Source organism: Oncorhynchus mykiss, chromosome 7 (assembly GCF_057628025.1).
Source record: "Oncorhynchus mykiss isolate SJ-2025 chromosome 7, ASM5762802v1, whole genome shotgun sequence".
Classification (NCBI taxonomy): domain Eukaryota; kingdom Metazoa; phylum Chordata; class Actinopteri; order Salmoniformes; family Salmonidae; genus Oncorhynchus; species Oncorhynchus mykiss.
Genome location: NC_143028.1, coordinates 10,970,001 through 10,986,771, shown reverse-complemented (window position 1 = coordinate 10,986,771; position 16,771 = coordinate 10,970,001). Strand labels below are relative to the sequence as shown.

The window sequence follows — 16,771 nt, the reverse complement described above, 5'->3', positions numbered from 1 at the left end:
ATCCTGAGGCACATGGTAGACACGGGCCCTGGCCTTAGTTCATTTAGATCATAGTTCTATCCCAACCAAACTAATTTAGGTCCTTTTATTGTCTTTGTCCTTGCAGGTATAGAACCCATTGCTGAACGTAAGTATTACACTCCTTTAATGTGCTATAGTTAAGAACATAGAGTATAACTAACTACTTCTCTCTCTCTCCCCTCCCTCTCTCTCTCTCTCCAGGGTTTGATGGAGACTTGTAACCAGTTTAATGTCAGCAGGAACAGTAGTAATAAGTGGAGGACTTCTCGCCACAGTCATCCTGCTCTGCATTGTAGCAGTGCTATGCTACTGCAGGCTCCAGGTAACCTGTGTGTGTGTGTCCATGTGACTGTGTGTATGTTTGTGTGTGCGTGTGCCTGTGTGTGTGTTTTATCTGCACAGTCTTTCATGAACAATAACTGATTGGCAACAAAACCTCCCCTCCTTCTCCAATTCCAGTACTACTGCTGTAAGAAAAATGAGTCGGAGGTGGACTTTGCTTCCATGGCTGGAGGAGGTGACAGAACGGGAGGAGGAGAAGGGGATGCTCAAGGGGAGGTTCAGGCTCACTTTGCCTGCAATGCCTGCAGCGCCCCTGGGATGGACAGCCTGGCTGTCACCCCTCTCTGCCTGGAGCCCCTGGAGGTTAGAGTACAGGACTAACACAAAACCCTAGACCTAAACCTAGAGCTACAGTAGGCAGTTGATCCATACATAGAATTCGAATGACTCATTCTATTTCAATCATTCTATTTCTATGGTGATTGTGTGTGTTCCAGGTGGGCCCTCCCCCCAACTACTGCCCCACCTGCTCCCCCTTCTGGCTACGCCCAGAACTTAGTGACGAGCTGCACAACGGAACCGAGCGGCTGGGATTCCATACGTATCACTATGACAACCCCGGACTGTGTCAATCACTGCCCCCGTCAGACACGCCGCAGGCGCCCTTCTTTTTGACCCAGCCCGGCCAATCCCCTTTGAGCTACTATAGCCCCGTTGACATCCACCCTAACACACCCTGCAGTAACAGACGCCCCTACAGCACACCGGTTTGACACACATGGACACACACACACACACACACTGACGTAACACACGTACTCATACAAACACTCCTTCTCCCAGGGGAAAGAGACCCAGAGACATCCAGATTATCACCCATCCAGGGGAGAGAGACACACACTGAACCCACAGATGGAGCCTCCTGATCGGGATAGAACTACATACGGACCCTTGTCTGGTGCAGCGGTGTGGAGGTCTGGTCATCTGGTAACCCCTACAGTGGAGGAGATGTTGGCTTTGACTATGGGAGAGTACTACAGATGATGGGAGAAGATAGACGAGAGCAGCAACACACTGTTGTTTCTCTCTCTTTCTCTCGATCTGTCTTTCTCTCCCTCCTTTTCCATCATTTTCCATCATCTCTCTCCTCTGCCTGAAACCTGATAATGTGAATGAGGTGACTGACATGAGGGCTATATGTGTTTTCATTGTAAGTTTGTAAGATTTTTTTTTCTTCCAGAGTTTAAAGGAGCAGTATGTCCCTGGTTGACCCTTAGAAGAAAAAAAACATTTGCAGTTTTACATGTGATTTAAAAAATATATATTATTGTAAGAGGATATCCGGATGCATTATATATAATCCTGGCTAAAACAATACAAACACACAAACATTTTAGCCAACGAGGGCATCTGTTTGTCCAATTCTAGGATGTTTCATTTAGCCCTTACCCTTCAGTCCTTCAAAACAGATTCTGTACACTCACTAAAAGATGTTCATCATGACACTGTTGATAATATAGACTAGTATTGATAAAAGAGATTTGACTGTTTTCACACAATGCACTTTTCTCACAGGGTGCGTCCCAAATTGCATTGTATTCCCTATATAGTACACTAGTTTTGACCAGGACCCATATGGGTCTGGTCAAAAGTAGTGCACTATCTAGGGAACAGGATGCCATTTTCGACAAAGCCATAGTCTTCACATCTTAGTCTTCCTCACTTCTCGTCCTTTTGTGATTCTTTGTTAGAGAGTTGATGGGAAAATGGACATCTGTCTGTTCATGTGTTGATTTACTGAAAAAAAACACTCAAAGTTTGTGTTCACTGCTATGTAGTCACACACTCACACAAAGACACTTTGCTTGCTGCTTGTAGTCTGCCAATGAAGGTAACTTTAATATTGAATTCACTAATTCTATACTATATTTATTTTTTCTATTAAAGGTGGACTATTTCTATTAAAAATGACATCATCATACACAGCAGGGAAACTTCCTGCTTACAGACTATTTGCACTGTTCATTGACACATGCCCATATTGGGAAGAGCCAGTGACAGATTAGAATTTTGTTGTTGATGATGTCTCTAAACAGGAAGTTGACCTGTGGTGTACGATGATGTCATGTAGCTGAGTCTCCCTTTAAAATGAACTCTGAAGATGAATTCCACGTTTAACACACAATGTTCCTTTTTGAAGATAAATGAATATGTATATCTGCCTGAACTCGTCTGTGTTTCTTCACTAACAATGAATCAAATAATATATACCATTTAGCAGACACTTTTATCCAAAGCGACTTGGGTGCATTCATTTATGGTTTTATAACGTATGGGTGGTCCCAGGAATCAAACCAACTCCTCTGCCGTTGCAAGGACCATGCTCTACCAACTGAGCCCCGCAAATTAAAAGCAGACTCAGAAATTTGACAAATACATATAAATAAGCAACAACACAATGTCAATCTAGACGCTAGTGTTATGATGCTTTGACACAACCTGGTTGTCCTGTGGGCCTTCTCTAAAAGGTAGTTGTATGGTGTTGTGTCTGTGAGTTGTGTGAACAAGACTTGTTCAGGATCACCTGTCTCACTCTGCTGTTGGCAGATAGAATTTAAAATAAATATATATATTTTACCTTTATTTAACCAGTTAGGCAAGTTGAAAACAAGTTCTGATTTACAATTGCCACCTGGCCAAGATAAAGCAAAGCTGTTCGACACAACACAGAGTTACACATGGAGTAAAACAAACATACAGTCAATAATACAGTAGAAAAATAAGTCTATATACAATTTGAGCAAGTGAGGTGAGATAAGGGAGGTAAAGGCAAAAAAAGACTATGGTGGCAAAGTAAATACAATATAGCAAGTAAAACACTGGAATGGTTGGTTTGCAGTGGAAGAATGTGCAAAGTAGAGATATAAATAATGGGATGCAAAGGAGCAAAATAAATACAGTAGGGGAAGAGGTAGTTGTTTGGGCTAAATTATAGATGGGCTATGTACAGGTGCAGTAATCTGTGAGCTGCTCTGACAGCTGGTGCTTAAAGCTCGTGAGGGAGATAAGTGTTTCCAGTTTCAGAGATGTTTGTAGTTTGTTCCAGTCATTGGCAGCAGAAAACTGGAAGGAGAGGCGGCCAAAGGAAGAATTGGTTTTGGGGGTGACCGGAGAGATTTACCTGCTGGAGCGCGTGCTACAGGTGGGTACTGCTATGGTGACCAGTGAGCTGAGATAAGGGGGGACTTTACCTAGCAGGGTCTTGTAGATGACCTGGAGCCAGTGGGTTTGGCGACGAGTATGAAGCGAGGGCCAGCCAACGAGAGCGTACAGGTCGCAGTGGTGGGTAGTATATGGGGCTTTGGTGACAAAACGGATGGCACTGTGATAGACTGCATCCAATTTATTGAGTAGGGTATTGGAGGCTATTTTGTAAATGACATCGCCGAAGTCGAGGATTGGTAGGATGGTCAGTTTGGCATAGTGAAGGATGCTCTGTTGCAGAATAGGAAGCCAATTCTAGATTTAACTTTGGATTGGAGATGTTTGATATGGGTCTGGAAGGAGAGTTTACAGTCTAACCAGACACCTAAGTATTTGTAGTTGTCCACATATTCTACGTCAGAGCCGTCCAGAGTAGTGAGGTTGGACAGGCGGGCAGGTGCAGGCAGCGATCGGTTGAAGAGCATGCATTTAGTTTTACTTGTATTTAAGAGCAATTGGAGACCACAGAAGGAGAGTTGTATGGCATTGAAGCTCGTCTGGAGGGTTGTTAACACAGTGTCCAAAGAAGGGCCAGAAGTATACAGAATGGTGTCGTCTGCGTAGAGGTGGATCAGAGACTCACCAGCAGCAAGAGCGACATCATTGATGTATACAGAGAAGAGAGTCGGTCCAAGAATTGAACCCTGTGGCACCCCCATAGACTGCCAGAGGCCCGGACAACAGGCCCTCCGATTTGACACACTGGACTCTATCGGAGAAGTAGTTGGTGAACCATCCGAGGCAATCATTTGAGAAACCAAGGCTGTCGAGTCTGCCGATGAGGATGTGGTGATTGACAGAGTCGAAAGCCTTGACCAGGTCAATGAATAATGCTGCACAGTATTGTTTCTTATTGATTGCGGTTAAGATATCGTTTAGGACCTTGAGCGTGGCTGAGGTGCACCCATGACCAGCTCTGAAACCAGATTGCATAGCGGAGAAGGTATGGTGGGATTCAAAATGGTCGGTAATCTGTTTGTTGACTTGGCTTTCGAAGACCTTCGAAAGGCAGGGTAGGATAGATATAGGTCTGTAGCAGTTTGGGTCAAGAGTGTCCCCCCCTTTGAAGAGGGTGATGACCGCAGCTGCTTTCCAATCTTTGGGAATCTCAGACGACACGAAAGAGAGGTTGAACAGGCAACAATTTCAGCAGATAATTTTAGATAGAAAGGGTCCAGATTATCTAGCCCGTCTGATTTGTAGGGGTCTAGATTTTGCAGCTCTTTCAGAACATCAGCTGACTGAATTTGGGAGAAGGAGAAATGGGGAAGGCTTGGGCGAGTAGCTGTGGGGGGTGCAGTGCTGTTGACCGGGGTAGGGGTAGCCAGGTGAAAAGCATGGCCAGCCGTAGAAAAATGCTTATTGAAATTCTCAATTATAGTGGATTTATCTGTGGTGACAGAGTTTCCTATCTTCAGTACAGTGGGCAGCTGGGAGGAGGTGTTCTTATTCTCCATGGACTTTACGGTGTCCCAGAACTTTTTTGAGTTTGTGTTGCAGGAAGCAAATTTCTGCTTGAAAAAGCTAGCCTTGGCTTTTCTAACTGCCTGTGTATATTGGTTTCAAGCTTCCCTGAAAAGTCACATATCACGGGGGCTGTTCGATGCTAATGCAGAACACCATAGGATGTTGTTGTGTTGGTTAAGGGCAGTCAGGTCTGGAGAGAACCAAGGGCTATATCTGTTCCTGGTTCTAAATTTCTTGAATGGGGCATGCTTATGAATAACATACGCATGCCCCATGCAACCTGGAGTCAGATGAGGCCGTTTTAAAACAGTAATATTAGAACAAATAGTAAGAGTAAAGGATCATAAATGGTCACATATAAGTAAAGACAGTTTCATGTGTTTGTCTTTGTTTCCCTTCTGTTAATTAGAGGCTCCTGGTTCATCTGGAGAGCCGTCCCTGTGTTGTAGTTCAGAGATGTGATCAATCTATACAAAGCTCTGTGGGACCACAAGTCGCTTACTGTCGCTGAGATATCGTGAGTAAGAGACAACGTGTGTAGAATTGAGAGAGAGAGAGAGAGAGAGAGAGGGAGAGGGAGAGAGAGAGAGAGAGAGAGAGAGAGAGAGAGACAGCTTTTGGGTTGCATCTTCTGTGTTGTGTTCAGATGTATTGTAAGTATTACTGTAGTGGCAGGACCAGTTTAAACTCCTGACAAACCCCTTTCAGCCCTGGCCTTCTGGAGACAATAGCACTGTGAGGAGAGGCACCCACACACCACACACATGCACGCACACACACACATACCACACATGCGCATACACACACACACACACACACACACACACACACACACACACACACACACACACACACACACACACACACGCATGCACGCACACACACACACACACACACATACACACACACATATCCTAAATACCAGGCATAGAACAGCATGAACCTTCTTACCTCTCAGTTGAGAGGGCATCATTAATATGCGTGTTCTACGTGTGTGTGTGTGTGTGTGTGTGTGTGTGTGTGTGTGTGTGTGTTGACTGGGTTGGGGGGTTTCAGAGTGGAGGAGTGTGAATCTCTTTACAGGGAAGCAATAGAGAGGGAATGAGAGGAGGGTGAAGAGAATAAGAAAGGGGAGGACAGCAGTAGGTGTGTCTGTGTCACACACCTCGTATATATAAACCCGTCAAACCTGTACCTCTTCATTTGTATGTGTTTCTGTGTGTGTTTCATCCACTGCTGTATCTGCCTGCTAGCTGGAGTGTGTCTGTGTGTTTCATGCACATGTTGGACTATGCCCTTGGACTTTACCTTTGGACTACCTGAGTTAGTTTACCTGGCTTTCAGCTGTTGTTTTTCACAAGTACCGCCTCTGACCTGCTGAAGTTCACCTGTCAGGGTGTTGACCTGTGTATATCTGACTGACTGGGAGTTACTACCTCTGTTGGAATTCACCTGTTAGAGGGAGCTCAGCTGTGTATCAACACGTGCCTCTCTGCTACTGGAGTTTATTTGTGTGAAAGAGTTTACCTGTGTGAAGGAGTTTACCTGTGTGAAGGAGTTTACCTGTGTGAAGGAGTTTACCTGTGTAAAGGAGGTTTACCTGTGTGAAGGAGGTTTACCTGTGTGAAGGAGTATGAAGGAGGTTTACCTGTGTAAAGGAGTTTACCTGTGTGAAGGAGGTTTACCTGTGTGAAGGAGTTTACCTATATGAAGGAGTTTACCAGTGTGAAGGAGGTTTACCTGTGTGAAGGAGGTTTACCTGTGTGAAGGAGTTTACCTATGTGAAGGAGTTTACCAGTGTGAAGGAGGTTTACCTGTGTGAAGGAGTTTACCTGTGTGAAGGAGGTTTACCTGTGTGAGAAGGAGGTTTACCTGTGTGAAGGAGGTTTACCTGTGTGAAGGAGTTTATTTACCTGTGTGAAGGAGGTTTACCTGTGTGAAGGAGGTTTACCTGTCTGACTAGAACACCTGTTGGAATTCTGACCAACTAATTCTTTGGAGCTTCTCTCTCCTACTGGGGTTCACGTACCTGAGAGTAGAGGCCTGCATCCTCCAGCTGTGTGTGTGTGTGTGTGTGTGTGTGTGTGTGTGTGTGTGTGTGTGTGTGTGTGTGTGTGTGTGTCAGGATGATGGAAGAAGTGTCTTTCAGGGTGGTATATGACTCCCACATGGCGGAGGAGAAGATACTGGCCTGCCTGATGGCCGAGTCTATACCCAAACACACGGTGAGAGCACAACCATGACACAACCATACCCAAACCCACAGTGAGACCACAACCATTATACAACCATGACACAACCATACCCAAACACACAGTAAGACCACAACCACTACACAACCATGACACAACCATACCGAAACACACGGTGAGACCACAACCATTATACAACCATGACACAACCATACCCAAACACACGGTAAGACCACAACCATTATACAACCATGACACAACCATACCCAAACACACGGTAAGACCACAACCATTATACAACCATAACACAATTGCTGCTGTGTCATAGAGCATGTGGTCATACAACAGCAACAACCCCCAACTACAGTATTATAGGACAGCCATCTAGTGAACATGCAGACTAACCTCTTGTACCATCTCCCCTGCTCTAAGGCAAACAACAACAACAGCAACACCCTCCTCTAGTGGCCATGCAGACTAAACTCCTGTACCATCTCCCCTGCTCTAAGGCAAACAACAACAACAGCAACACCCCCCTCTAGTGGCCATGCAGACTAAACTCCTGTACCATCTCCCCTGCTCTAAGGCAAACAACAACAACAGCAACACCCCCCTCTAGTGCCCGTGCAGACTAAACTCCTGTACCATCTCCCCTGCTCTAAGGCAAACAACAACAACAGCAACACCCCCCTCTAGTGGCCGTGCAGACTAAACTCCTGTACCATCTCCCCTGCTCTAAGGTAAACAACAACAACAGCAACACCCCCCTCTAGTGGCCATGCAGACTAAACTCCTGTACCATCTCCCCTGCTCTAAGGCAAACAACAACAACAGCAACACCCCACTCTAGTGGCCGTGCAGACTAAACTCCTGTACCATCTCCCCTGCTCTAAGGCAAACAACAACAACAGAAACACCCCCCTCTAGTGGCCATGCAGACTAAACTCCTGTACCATCTCCCTGCTCTAAGGCAAACAACAACAACAGCAACACCCCCCTCTAGTGCCCGTGCAGACTAAACTCCTGTACCATCTCCCCTGCTCTAAGGCAAACAACAACAACAGCAACACCCCCCTCTAGTGGCCGTGCAGACTAAACTCCTGTACCATCTCCCCTGCTCTAAGGTAAACAACAACAACAGCAACACCCCCCTCTAGTGGCCGTGCAGACTAAATTCCTGTACCATCTCCCCTGCTCTAAGGCAAACAACAACAACAGTAACACCCCCCTCTTGTGGCCATGCAGACTAAACTCCTGTACCATCTCCCCTGCTCTAAGGCAAACAACAACAACAGAAACACCCCCCTCTAGTGGCCGTGCAGACTAAACTCCTGTACCATCTCCCCTGCTCTAAGGCAAACAACAACAACAGCAACAACCCCCTCTAGTGGCCATGCAGACTAAACTCCTGTACCATCTCCCCTGCTCTAAGGCAAACAACAACAACAGCAACACCCCCCTCTAGTGGCCATGCAGACTAAACTCCTGTACCATCTCCCCTGCTCTAGGGCATGACATTCACAACAAGGACCAGGGTTACTAAGCATTTGCACCAGATGTTGAACTTCTTGTTATCTTTTTAGGAGGTTTGACTGTTACATGTGAAGACTATTATCTTCCGTGCGTTGCAAAATGTGCTCTCTCTCTCTCTCTCTCTCTCTCTCTCTCTCTCTCTCTCTCTCTCTCTCTCTCTGTCTCTCTCTCTCTCTCTCTCTCTCTCTCTCTCTCTCTCTCTCTCTCTCTCTCTCTCTCTCTCTCTCTCTCTCTCTCTCTCTCTCTCTATTCAATTCAATTCAATTCAATTCAATTCAATTTTTCAATTGAAGGGGCTTTATTGGCATGGGAAACATACAGTTGAAGTCGGAAGTGTACATACAACTTTGCCAAATACATTTAAACTCAGTTTTCACAATTCCTGACATTTAATTCTAGTAACAATTCCGTCTTAGGTCAGTTTGTCACGCTCTGACCTCTACAATTTTTCTCAATTGCTAAAACACAATTTCTGAAACCTTGCTCCATTTCCTAATTACATTCAACCCAAAACCTCATCTTCAAGCACTATTTACATAACCTCTGACTCCTCTTGCAAAATGTTCTATCATAGTAGCTCAAAATTGATCAGAAATTACTCCTCTGCTTTGCTCTTTGCAATTTCGTTTTTTGTTCTTCCTCCTTTTTGTACTCCTATTTTTACAGTACTGTACCCTGCATCTCACAAACCTGTCCTTTGTCTCTGTCATACTGTAATTCTTGTTCTTTGTTGATATGAACCTGCAACCAGTCAAAATCTATTGAGCAGTCAGTACTGTTAATAAATGGAAAGCACAATGTTCAGGGCCAGACAATTTGTCCATTGTACAGTATACAGCCTACAATGCACTGTACTACAGTATCCATTCTCAGACTTTCTCCTTCCCACCTTCAACAACCTGTTTGCTCTCTGAACTGGCTTATATTGGTTGTGTCGCATCATTTGAAACAGGTTAAATCAATTTTGAGTGGTTGTTTTCAATCAATTACATATGTTCTCTATTTGTATTTGATTGTTGCCCCTTGTGTTTACCAGTATGGATGACATGTGCAATAGAGTGCAGAATGTGTTTTGAGAATGAGAATGTGTTTAGAGTTTTGTTGAAAAGTCTAAGTGAGATCTGCAAATGGTGTTTTACCATGTGAAATGGTTTAAGGTATTGACAACAGACTGAATAATTAGCTAAATGAGTCCAGGCAACTGAGAACTTTGTTCAGCCAATGGGTTTTAGTGTTTTAGCAATTGAGAAAAACAGTAATATCTCTGTTTTCTTTATGTTTTGGTTAGGTCAGGGTGTGATGAGGGTGGGTATGCTAGTTTTGTATTGTCTAGGGTTTTTGTATATCTAGGGGTTTTGTAGGTCTAGGTATATGTATGTCTATGGTGGCCTGATATGGTTCCCAATCAGAGGCAGCTGTTTATCGTTGTCTATGATTGGGGACCATATTTAGGTAGCCATTTCCCTTGGGTATTTGTGGGTTCTTGTTCTATGTTTAGTTGTCTGTTTGCACTACTCATTAGCTTCATGTTTTGTTAGTTTGCTCAGTGGTCTTTCTTTAATAAAGGAAGAATGTACACATACCACGCTGCGCCTTGGTGTCCTTCATACGACAAACGTGCCAGTTAGGATCGCCACTTTATTTTAAGAATGTGAAATGTCAGAATAATAATAGAGATAATGATTTAGTTCAACTTTGATTTCTTTCATTACATTCCCAGTGGGTCAGAAGTTTACATACACTCAATTAGTAGTTGGTAGCATTGTTTAACTTGGGTCAAACGTTTCTGGTAGCCTTCCACAAGCTTCCCACAATAAGTTGGGTGAATTTTGGCCCATTCCTCCTGACAGTGCTGGTGTAACTGAGTCAGGTTTGTAGGTCTCCTTGCTCCACATGCTTTTTCAGTTCTGCTCACACATTTTCTACAGGATTGAGGTCAGGGCTTTGTGATGGCCACTCCAATACCTTGACTTTGTTGTCCTTAAGCCATTTTGTCACAACTTTGGAAGTATGCTTGGTGTCATTGTCCGTTTGGAAGACCCAATTGCGACCAAGCTTTAACTTCCTGTCTGATGTCTTGATGTTGCTTCAATATATCCACATCATTTTCCTACCTCATGATGCCATCTGTTTTATGAAGTGCACCAGTCCCTCCTGCAGCAAAGCCCCCCCACAAAATTATTCTGCCACCCCTGTGCTTCACGGTTGGGATGATGTTCTTCAGCTTGCTTTTCCCTCCAAACATAGCGATGGTCATTATGGCCAAATAGTGTTTCATCAGACCAGAGGATAATTCTCCAAAAAGTACGAACTTTGTCCCCACGTGCAGTTGCAAACCATAGTCTGGCTTTTTTATGGAGGTTTTCGAGCAGTGGCTTCTTCCTTGCTGAGCGGCCTTTCAGGTTGTGTCGATTATAGGACTCATTTTACTGTGGATATAGATACTTTTGTACCTGTTTCCTCCAGCATCTTCACAAGGTCCGTTGCTGTTGTTCTGGGATTGATTTGTACTTTTCGCACCAAAGTACGTACGTTCATCTCTAGGAGACAGAACGTGTCTCCTTCCTGAGCGGTATGATGGCTGCATGGTCCCATGGTGTTTATACTTGTGTACTATTGTTTGTACAGATGAACGTGGTACCTTCAGGCATTTGGAAATTGCTCCCAAGGAAGAACCAGACTTGTGAAGGTCTACAATTTATTTTCTGAGGTCTTGGCTGATTTCTTTTGATTTTCCCATGATGTCAAGCAAAGAGGGACCGAGTTTGAAGGTAGGCCTTGAAATACATCCACAGGTACACCTCCTATTGACTCAAATTATGTAAATTAGCCTATCAGAAGCTTCTAAAGCCATGTCATCCTTTTCTGGAATTTTCCAAGCTGTTTAAAGGCACAGTCAAGTTAGTGTATGTAAACTTCTGACCCACTGGAATTGTAATAGTGAATTATATGTGAAATAATCTGTCTGTAAACAATTGTTGGATAAATGACTTGTGTCATGCACAAAGTAGAGGTCCTAACCGACTTGCCAAAACTATAGTTTGTTAACAAGACATTTGTAGAGTGGTGTAAAAACAAGTTTTAATGACTCCAACCTAAGTGTATGTAAACTTCCTACTTCAACAGTATGTTAACATTGCCAAAGCAAGTGAAATAGATAATTAACAAAAGTGAAATAAACAATAAAAAATTAACAGTAAACATTAAACTTACAAAAATTACAAACTAATTAAGACATTTAAAATGTCATATTATGCATATATACAGTGTGGTAATGATGTGCAAATAGTTAAAGTACAAAAGAGAAAATAAATAAACATAAATATGGGTTGTAGTTACAATGGTGTTTGTTCTTCACTGGTTGACCTTTTTGCTGCTGTGATGGCACACTGTGATATTTCACCCAGTAGATAAGGGAGTTTATCAAAATTGGATTTGTTTTCTAATTCTTTGTGGGTCTGTGCAATCTGAGGGAAATATGTGTCTCTAATATTGTCATACATTTGGCAAGAGGTTAGGAAGTGCAGCTCAGTTATCACCTCATTTTGTGGGCAGTGTGCACATAGCCTGTCTTCTCTTGAGATCCAGGTCTGTCTTCGGTGGCCTTTCTCAATAGCAAGGCTATGCTCACTGAGTCTGTACATAGTCAAAGCTTTCTTTAAGTTTGGGTCACTCACAGTGGTCAGGTATTCTGCAACTGTGTACTCTCTGGTTAGGGCCAAATAGCATTCTAGTTTGCTCTGTTTTGTTGTTGTAAATTCTTTCCAATCACTCCATCTCTGTTTGTGTGATATAACTTTCTCTCAATCAAACTTGGCTGTTGTTTATGTATGCTGAGCCTGTGGACCGTTCTCTCACTCAACCTTGACTGTTGTGGTTCTACAGGTTCCCAGTAAGAAGGCCACGCTGAGAGATAACCAGCCGCAACAACAGGATGACCACATAGACAGATACCAGGTAGGACCAAACCGTTAGCACTTTGATACGTATTAAACCCAACCCCTCCCTCCCTTCCACCTCCACCCAACCACCCAACAATACAGCAAAACCCCACCCACTATTGCTACTCCCCTCCCCCACCTAAACAGTCAGTATTGCCATGCACCCCTCCCCCTTACACCCAAAACCAGCACTCTCTCTCTCTCTACCCCCCAAACCCACCAGAATGTGTGTTCCATATTCTATAGCAATCTATAGGACAAACCTGACTGTGTTCCATGTCCTGTGCATTTTAAGGAGGTAGAACCTGACTTTGTGTTCTCTGTTCTGTGTGTTCCTGCAGAGGGAGAACCGTCAGCTGCAGCAGGCCAGTCTGCGTCTGGAGGAGGAGAATGATGTTCTGGCCCACAGACTGATCACCAGCAAGATCTCCCTGAGGACTGACCTGGATCAGGTACACCCCACATCAACCTCACATCACCCCCTAGCCCCCTACTTCCTGGTCACTCCCCCTATTCCCCTAGTTCCTAGTCACTCCCCCTATTCCCCTAGCTCCTAGTCACTCCCCCTATTCCCCTAGCTCCTAGTCACTCCCCCTATTCCCCTAGCTCCTAGTCACACCCCCTATTCCCCTAGCTCCTAGTCACTCCCCCTATTCCCCTAGCTCCTAGTCACTCCCCCTAGCCCCCTAACTCCTAAGCACTCCTCCGGCCCTCTAACTGTAGGCACCTCCCCTACCTCATTTACCCTTTCCCTATGAACAATAACATTTTCTACACTCTTAGAAAAAAGGGTTCTAAAAAGATTGTTTGGCTGTCCCCATAGGACAACCCTTTTTGGTATCCAGGTAGAACCCTATTTGGTTCCAGTAAGAATTATTTTGGGTTCCATGTAGAACCATTGATGAAAAGGGTTTCACATGGAACCCAAAAGGGTTCTACCTGGACCAAAAAGTGTTCTTCAAAGGCTTCTCCTATTGGGACAGCTGAAGAACTGTTTCATGTTCTATGTAGCACCGTTTTTTCTTAGAATGTAATGTAATCTAGCCCATACCTCCTAGATACTACCTCCTAGATACTACCTCCTAGATACTACCCTAGATACTACCTCCTAGATACTACCCTAGATACTACCTCCTAGATACTACCTCCTAGATACTACCCTAGATACTACCTCCTAGATACTACCTCCTAGATACTACCCTAGATACTACCTCCTAGATACTACCTTCTAGATACTACCCTAGATACTACCTCCTAGATACTACCTCCTAGATACTACCCTAGATACTACCTCCTAGATACTACCTCCTAGATACTACCCTAGATACTACCTCCTAGATACTACCTCCTAGATACTACCTCCTAGATACTACCCTAGATACTACCCTAGATACTACCCTAGATACTACCTCCTAGATACTACCTCCTAGATACTACCCTAGATACTACCCTAGATACTACCTCCTAGATACTACCTCCTAGATACTACCCTAGATACTACCCTAGATACTACCTCCTAGATACTACCTCCTAGATACTACCCTAGATACTACCTCCTAGATACTACCCTAGATACTGCCCTAGATACTACCCTAGATACTACCTCCTAGATACTACCTCCTAGATACTACCCTAGATACTACCCTAGATACTACCTCCTAGATACTACCTCCTAGATACTACCCTAGATACTACCCTAGATACTACCCTAGATACTACCTCCTAGATACTACCTCCTAGATACTACCCTAGATACTACCCTAGATACTACCTCCTAGATACTACCTCCTAGATACTACCCTAGATACTACCCTAGATACTACCTCCTAGATACTACCTCCTAGATACTACCCTAGATACTACCCTAGATACTACCCTAGATACTACCTCCTAGATACTACCTCCTAGATACTACCCTAGATACTACCTCCTAGATACTACCCTAGATACTACCCTCGATACTACCTCCTAGATACTACCCTAGATACTACCCTAGATACTATCCTAGCCCCTACCTCCTAGATACTACCCTAGATACTACCCTAGATACTATCCTAGCCCCTACCTCCTAGATACTACCCTAGATACTACCCTAGATACTATCCTAGCCCCTACCTCCTAGATACTACCCTAGATACTACCTCCTAGATACTACCTCCTAGATACTACCCTAGATACTACCCTAGATACTACCTCCTAGATACTACCTCCTAGATACTACCCTAGATACTACCCTAGATACTACCTCCTAGATACTACCTCCTAGATACTACCCTAGATACTACCCTAGATACTACCCTAGATACTACCTCCTAGATACTACCTCCTAGATACTACCCTAGATACTACCTCCTAGATACTACCCTAGATACTACCCTCGATACTACCTCCTAGATACTACCCTAGATACTACCCTAGATACTATCCTAGCCCCTACCTCCTAGATACTACCCTAGATACTACCCTAGATACTACCCTAGATACTATCCTAGCCCCTACCTCCTAGATACTACCCTAGATACTACCCTAGATACTATCCTAGCCCCTACCTCCTAGATACTACCCTAGATACTACCCTAGATACTACCTCCTAGATACTACCCTAGATACTGCCCTAGATACTACCCTAGATACTACCTCCTAGATACTACCTCCTAGATACTACCCTAGATACTACCTCCTAGATACTACCTTCTAGATACTACCCTAGATACTACCTCGATACTACCTCCTAGATCCCCTAGCTCCTAGTCACTCCCCCTATTCCCCTAGCTCCTAGTCACTCCCCCTATTCCCCTAGCTCCTAGTCACACCCCCTATTCCCCTAGCTCCTAGTCACTCCCCCTATTCCCCTAGCTCCTAGTCACTCCCCCTAGCCCCCTAACTCCTAAGCACTCCTCCGGCCCTCTAACTGTAGGCACCTCCCCTACCTCATTTACCCTTTCCCTATGAACAATAACATTTTCTACACTCTTAGAAAAAAGGGTTCTAAAAGGATTGTTTGGCTGTCCCCATAGGACAACCCTTTTTGGTATCCAGGTAGAACCCTATTTGGTTCCAGTAAGAATTATTTTGGGTTCCATGTAGAACCATTGATGAAAAGGGTTTCACATGGAACCCAAAAGGGTTCTACCTGGACCAAAAAGTGTTCTTCAAAGGCTTCTCCTATTGGGACAGCTGAAGAACTGTTTCATGTTCTATGTAGCATCGTTTTTTCTTAGAATGTAATGTAATCTAGCCCATACCTCCTAGATACTACCTCCTAGATACTACCTCCTAGATACTACCCTAGATACTACCTCCTAGATACTACCCTAGATACTACCTCCTAGATACTACCTCCTAGATACTACCCTAGATACTACCTCCTAGATACTACCTCCTAGATACTACCCTAGATACTACCTCCTAGATACTACCTTCTAGATACTACCCTAGATATTACCTCCTAGATACTACCTCCTAGATACTACCCTAGATACTATCTCCTAGATACTACCTCCTAGATACTACCCTAGATACTACCTCCTAGATACTACCTCCTAGATACTACCTCCTAGATACTACCCTAGATACTACCCTAGATACTACCCTAGATACTACCTCCTAGATACTACCTCCTAGATACTACCCTAGATACTACCCTAGATACTACCTCCTAGATACTACCTCCTAGATACTACCCTAGATACTACCCTAGATACTACCTCCTAGATACTACCTCCTAGATACTACCCTAGATACTACCTCCTAGATACTACCCTAGATACTGCCCTAGATACTACCCTAGATACTACCTCCTAGATACTACCTCCTAGATACTACCCTAGATACTACCCTAGATACTACCTCCTAGATACTACCTCCTAGATACTACCCTAGATACTACCCTAGATACTACCCTAGATACTACCTCCTAGATACTACCTCCTAGATACTACCCTAGATACTACCCTAGATACTACCTCCTAGATACTACCTCCTAGATACTACCCCAGATACTACCCTAGATACTACCTCCTAGATACTACCTCCTAGATACTACCCTAGATACTACCCTAGATACTACCC

At 44.1% G+C, this 16,771-nt stretch overlaps 2 protein-coding genes across 2 annotated transcripts in view; both read left to right on the top strand.

Moving 5' to 3' along the window:
- The first annotated feature begins 236 nt into the window (after nt 1-236).
- Nucleotides 237-2,526, top strand: LOC110528908 (protein FAM163A-like). The gene is made up of 3 exons (XM_021611094.3): nt 237-343; nt 481-666; nt 801-2,526. The coding sequence occupies exons 1-3, from the start codon at nt 251-253 to the stop codon at nt 1,074-1,076; spliced, it is 555 nt and encodes a 184-aa protein (XP_021466769.1). The 5' UTR covers nt 237-250; the 3' UTR covers nt 1,077-2,526.
- A 4,261-nt stretch (nt 2,527-6,787) lies between these two features.
- Nucleotides 6,788-16,771, top strand: part of LOC110528781 (rab GTPase-activating protein 1-like) — a 14,631-nt gene continuing 4,647 nt past the window's right edge. Inside the window, exons 1-3 of the mRNA XM_036982757.2 lie at nt 6,788-7,259; nt 12,645-12,716; nt 13,042-13,152. Coding sequence (XP_036838652.2) covers nt 7,161-7,259; nt 12,645-12,716; nt 13,042-13,152 — 282 coding nt within the window. The 5' untranslated portion in view covers nt 6,788-7,160. The remainder of the gene's footprint in view (nt 7,260-12,644; nt 12,717-13,041; nt 13,153-16,771) is intronic.